The following is a 6000-nucleotide window of genomic DNA, read 5'->3' as shown; positions in this document are numbered from 1 at the left end:
TTTTTCTTTTTTTGCTAGGAGGCTAACAGGACTTTCAGGTTTGGGTGAAATTTTTAATTTTATTTGTATGTATTTTTCTGTATTAACTTTTCTTGGTGACTCATTCCTCTTGGGCTTTTTTTCTGCTGATGCTATTGAGGTTTTAAAAAACACACACTTATCTTTTTCCAGCTACCTGTTATAATGTATAAAGGGCATTTATTGCTGGAAAGGGCATTTACTGCTCCTATCCTTACAACAATAACATGCTGGACAATCTGCAAATCACACCTTTTCTTGAATCCTTCAGAAAGCAGAGGTTGAATGGCAATCAACTAACATACAATCTAAGACAGGTGCCCTCAAGGAGATAGAGGAAGGAAACTTCAAGCAACTTAAAAAAAACAAACCTGGATTAGTATTCCCATTTTATAGGACCTGTAATATTGGTTACGAAACTGAGGCACAGAAACATTAAGAACCTGTCTATCAAGGAATGGAGCCAGACCTTCTGGCTTCAGAGCCCACATCTTTATTCCCTTTACTAAAACCACACAAGAGATCTACGGAAGACAATAGTGATAATCTGGATAGGAGTTGAATCCCTAAAGTCTCTTCCAACAATATGGTCATCAGTACCTTGGATAGAGGTCCAAGTAGAACTGTCCCAATACTTCTCCTGTGGCTTTGTCCTTCACAGTGTAGAGTGTAACATTTTTATTCCACACATGAGCACCTGCCACTTGCTCGAATGAGAGTCCCAACAACTCCTGGTATATGTTGAGCAAGCCTTCGGTGACCACCTCAATTGGGAAGTATTCCTTGAGGATCTCTTGGTCTATGGAGTACTTGAGTTCTTCTGTCTGAGTCATATAGTAATGCAGATCCCAGGCATTGATTTTTCCATCATATTCAAAACCTCTTTCCTCACATTCCTTTTTCTTCAAATTCAAAATAAATTCTCGTTCTGCCTCACCCAAAGGTTTTAATTTCTGGCTTAAATCATCTGTGAGGGAAGGGGGAAAAGTCAATGATCTATTGCTCTTAGGAGCAAGCATGTTCATACATACCTGTGCTTCAGCATGGTGCTTTCTATAGAGGGAGAGTGGGAGTGAGGAAGGGCAGGAAAAGAAAGCAGACTCTATTATGACAGCACTGTTGTTCTCTTTAAGGTAATTTATTTTATGTCTCCTCACCCCTTTTTCTTTTAGCACCACCCAAACTAGGCCATGACTTCCTCATGGCATCCACAAAACTGAAGTTTATCTCAGGGAACTCTGACTCAAAAATTTTCTAATTCAGGGGAAAAAGGAATAGTGAAACTAAACTCATATACATGATTATTCTTCAAGAAGATTAGGCTTCTCAGAAAGGCAGGGAAAATAAATAAAATGTAACCTGTGACTAGTATTACCAAAAATTGCTCAATGCCTTTGATGGCCATGGGTTTAGTATGTTTCACTACCCAATTCCTATGAAGAAGGACTAGTTGGACACAGTAATTCCACTTTTTAGATGGATACCACAATTTATATACAGTGGTCTATTTTGGACTATTTTACTGTATTTGGCTCAATGAATATGCTCTTATTATGTATTAATTCCTCACAATCTGTTACATATATAAGATAAACATGTGTTTGGCTCTGTAAGGGACATGGAAATTGTGAGGTGAAGACAAGAGCCTGAGGAATGAGGTGAAGAGAAAGAAGGAAACACCTAGAAGATACAAGAGATAATTCTGAGTGGGCCTGCCAGAGAATATGAAAGTACAGGTAGCAAGAGGACAACCCAGATGGACATATGCCAATTTCAAATGAGAGGGAAATGACTTTATAGAAATTAAGTTAATCAGGTAGTTCTTAAGGAAATTTTTCAGTATATGCAGTTACAACTAAAGAAAACATTTTCATCAAAATTGTTAACTCCTTGAGTCATTTTCTGTACAACATGAATCAGAATATATGGCAATTACCTGTTCACATCTCTGTTATTTCCACTCAGGGAAAACTCACTGAGAAAAGGACCTCGTTTTATTCCTTTTTATGGTTTACCATTTAGAATACTGCCTAATGCAGAACAGTGATTTCCTAAATGTCTCATGAATGAATAAATCAATTATATAATAACAAATAACTACCATTTATGGTGCATCTGCTACAAGTCATATCTGATGCCAGCATATACATTAGTAATGCCAGGTATGGCCATTTAGGACATAGAGAAGTAAATCTTGGGCTGAAGGCTTATTTTAAGGCATTATTAGTAATTTCTAACTCAATTAAGCTAATAAAAAAATACCAAGTAACAGACTACATACTTTGACTAGTTGTTAAAGGTGAATAAAGTCTGAAACGGGTCAATGAGGAAAGATAAAAAGGTATAAATACTGATTTTTATTGTTAGAAAAGATTACAATAAAAATCAGTGTTTATACTTTGGTTGTTATTCAACCACTTTCACTACAGTGAGAGAGATAAACAGAGTGACTCTTGGAGTAGTGACACCTTGGTTGAGACAGAGATGGGCAAGAGTGACAGAGTACCAGTGACTCAGTATCATGTACATAAGAACTATGGTTTTTTAAAGTTTAGTGAAAGTGGTTTTAAATAAATGTGAATATAGTTATTAGATAATAGTTTTGATGCATATTTATATTGCTTTTGTATATAGTAAGTGGCTTCTAGAATATAAAATGTTTAGTTTTTTTGGATTATAATGTTCTATTTATGTCACATTTGTCAGCTTATTTCATATAAACTCTTAATTAGCTACACTATAACTACAATCACCAAATAGCAGCAAACAAAGCCAATAAGCTAATACTTGCTGTTAGGACCCTAGATGTTTTGTTAGACATTAGTATAAAAATCCCAATCAAGACACAATACAGAATGAAGCAAGGACTACCTTACTAATATAAACAATGGGCAACCCTTAGAACCAAGCACAGTATCTAATATAGGGTAGGTGATCAATAAGTTTCTCTTGAATGAATAAAAAATAGAATGTCCTCAAAAGCATATTAGAGTCTAAGAGCTCTCTGTCAAGTGGGTATCATGCAGCAAAACAGTCACAGAAATGGAATTACAGAACTAATAAGTAAGTTAAAGAGACCTAACCTAGGAAGGCTGTTACACGGCTTGTGCTCTTCGCAGTGTTCATTTCAAGGACAAAGTCAGCATGTGTGCTATAGCCGAGTAGCTTGGCGACTTTGGCCCGCAGTGGGAGCAGCTGCTGTAGAATTTTGGTGTTTTCCTAGTAATAAACAATAACAACAAAAACAAACATTAATAATTAATTGGATAAAAATAATTAATTGGATCCAAAGCACTGAAAGAGTTATTATATTTATTTTCAGGTTGGTAAAACTGTCAAATATTTTTAGACCATCTCAACTTTTAATAAATTATTTCATTTCAGTGTTAGAGTTTTTTTAAAATTCCCGATCCAACTGTATTTCTGAATTAACGGACTTTTTCAACCTCAGGAGATAGTTATGAGGTTGTTGGTTTTTTTGTTTGTTTTTAGTTATGAGGTCTTAATAAAATTTTAGGTACTGTAAACTTAGAGTGAAAATGTATTCTTAAGGACTAGTGTGAAGCCACATTTAGTCTCACTGACAAGACTGTACCACATACTGGTACCTACATTGTTTTTTCATTGTAGTAGCATATATGTAACATAAAATTTGCCTCTTTAACTTCATTGATAGCCATACTAATAGCCTATTTTTTAATGATAGTCTGGTTATTATTAAAAAAAAAAAACCACCAGAAAATAATAAGTGTTGACGAGGATGAGGAAAATTTGGAATCTTTGTGCATTACTGATGGGAATGTCAAGGTGCAGCTGCTGTGGAAAACAGTACTGGGATTCCTCAAAAAAAATTTAAACAGAGAATTACCATATGTTCCAGCAATTCCACTTGTGGGCATAGATCCCAAAAAAGTGAAAACAAGGACTCAAACAGATATTTGTCCCACCACGTTCACTACAGCATTATGTGAATAACAGCCAAGTGGTGGAAGCAACCCAAATGTCCAGCAATGGATAAATGGATAAGGAAAATGTGGTGTATACATACAATAAAATATGATTCAGCCTTAAAAAGAGCTTTTGACACATGCTAAAACATGGATAAAACTTGAGGGCATATGGTGGTGATGGTTGCACAACATCGTGAATATATTTAATGCCACAGAACTCTACACTTAAAAATATTTCACGGATTTTTCTCAAATTATTACAAACATTTTCTATATTATATTTGTATTAAGAATACAAATAATGATAGTCTTATCTCCAGGCTTTTACATCTTTCCCAACTGAAACTTTGAATCTATGAAATCCTAATCCCCATTCCCCATACCCCCAGCCCCTGGCATCCATCATTCTACTTTTTGTCTCTATGAATTAGACTACTCTAGGAACCTCATGTAAGTGGAATCATACAATATTTGTCCTTTTGTGTCTGGCTTACTTCACTTAGCATAAAATTTTTAAACAATAAAAGAAAAAGTAAATAGACATTGAAGTCAAAGAACTACTACTCCCAATGATTAATTAAATCAGCAATTTTTTAATAGACATGCTTCTAAGGAAGATCACACGCCACAGTAGTCTATCTAGATTCCAAATTTCGCTCCACCTCTTACTAATTGTCTGACTGTTGACAAGTCTCTTAAGTTACTTTCTAAGCCTAAGTTTTCTTATCTGTTAAAACACATATAAATACATATAATGAAAGCAGCTAAGTCATAGGGTGCAATGAAGAGTCTAATGAAAATATATGTAAAGTATATAGAAAAGTGCCTGGTACAAGAGCCAATACTATATAATTATGTTAAATTCCCATTATTTTAAAATTGGAATGGAAACATCAATAAGAGAAACACATGGTATAATTCTCCAAGTTCTAAAATTAAGACTGCCAATTTCTTCCCAATATCTATTCCCCCACTCTTCCTCCTAGTGCAGTGATGGCGAACCTATGACACGCGTGTCAGAGGTGACACGCGAACTCATTTTTTTGGTTGATTTTTCTTTGTTAAATGGCATTTAAATATATAAAATAAATATAAAAAATATAAATCTTTGTTTTACTATGGTTGCAAATATCAAAAAATTTCTATATGTGACACGGCACCAAAGTTAGGGTTTTTCAAAATGCTGACACGCCGAGCTCAAAAGGTTCGCCATCACTGTCCTAGTACTAGAATTCTCTGAGTTTTTGCCAGACACATAGGTCACCTGACTACTTTTCCCAGACTTCCTTAAAGCTGGTTGTAGGACAGTGGAATATGAATGAGGTGATGATTGAAGTTTCTGGGTCATCTCTTTGTAGATGCTTGTCTTGCTAGCTGTGAACTGAAGACCGCAACAATGACCCTGAAAGCCACATACTGAGGATGGCAGAGCTGTCCTCCAGCTCTGGACCACTCACCTCTGTACTGTTAGTTTTAAGAGAAACAAACCTTTTTAAAAAAATATGGTCAAATATGTAACATAAAATATGCCATTTTAACCATTTTTAAGTGTATAATTCAGTGGCACTAATTCCATTCAGACTGCTGTGCAGCCATTACTACTATCTGTTTCCAAAGCTTTCCCAACACCCCACAGAGAAACTTGGTAACCATTAAGAAATAACTCCCCAGTCTCCCCAGCCCCAGTAACCATTAATGCTTTCTGAAGAGAAATAACTTTTATTTGAGTCTCTGTGCTTTTGCTGGACTCTTGTACAGTTGCTTAAACTATACCCTAATATCCCGAGGACTGATATTAGGAATAGAGTGCTGCTAAAACAAAAATGAAAAAATGTACAGGAGTGGAAGGTGAGGATGAGGACACAGACACCGCAGGCTGGGAAGCTGGTATTCCTCATTACACCAGAGGTCCCATTTGTTAAAACTGTTGCTTGCTGTAATTTGGAAGGTAGGCCAATTACCTACTGAGTCTTAGAGAGGGGAATTGTTTGGGAAAACTAATAACATTGTTGTGTGTTTGCTGGTATTTGTT

General features: G+C 35.6%; 1 protein-coding gene across 2 annotated transcripts in view; it reads right to left on the bottom strand.

Moving 5' to 3' along the window:
* Positions 1-6000, bottom strand: part of NLN (neurolysin (metallopeptidase M3 family)) — a 77147-nt gene that overhangs the window by 27057 nt on the left and 44090 nt on the right. For both annotated transcript variants that reach the window (XM_014549114.1, XM_014549118.1), the window contains exons 7-8: positions 3102-3237; positions 619-985 (exon numbers count right to left, since the gene is read on the bottom strand). In XM_014549114.1, coding sequence (XP_014404600.1) covers positions 619-985; positions 3102-3237 — 503 coding nt within the window. The remainder of the gene's footprint in view (positions 1-618; positions 986-3101; positions 3238-6000) is intronic.

This window comes from Myotis brandtii, unplaced genomic scaffold (assembly GCF_000412655.1).
Source record: "Myotis brandtii unplaced genomic scaffold, ASM41265v1 scaffold115, whole genome shotgun sequence".
In the NCBI taxonomy this organism is placed as follows: domain Eukaryota; kingdom Metazoa; phylum Chordata; class Mammalia; order Chiroptera; family Vespertilionidae; genus Myotis; species Myotis brandtii.
Note: the sequence above shows the minus strand (reverse complement) of the source record. Positions and strands in the feature narration are given on the sequence as shown.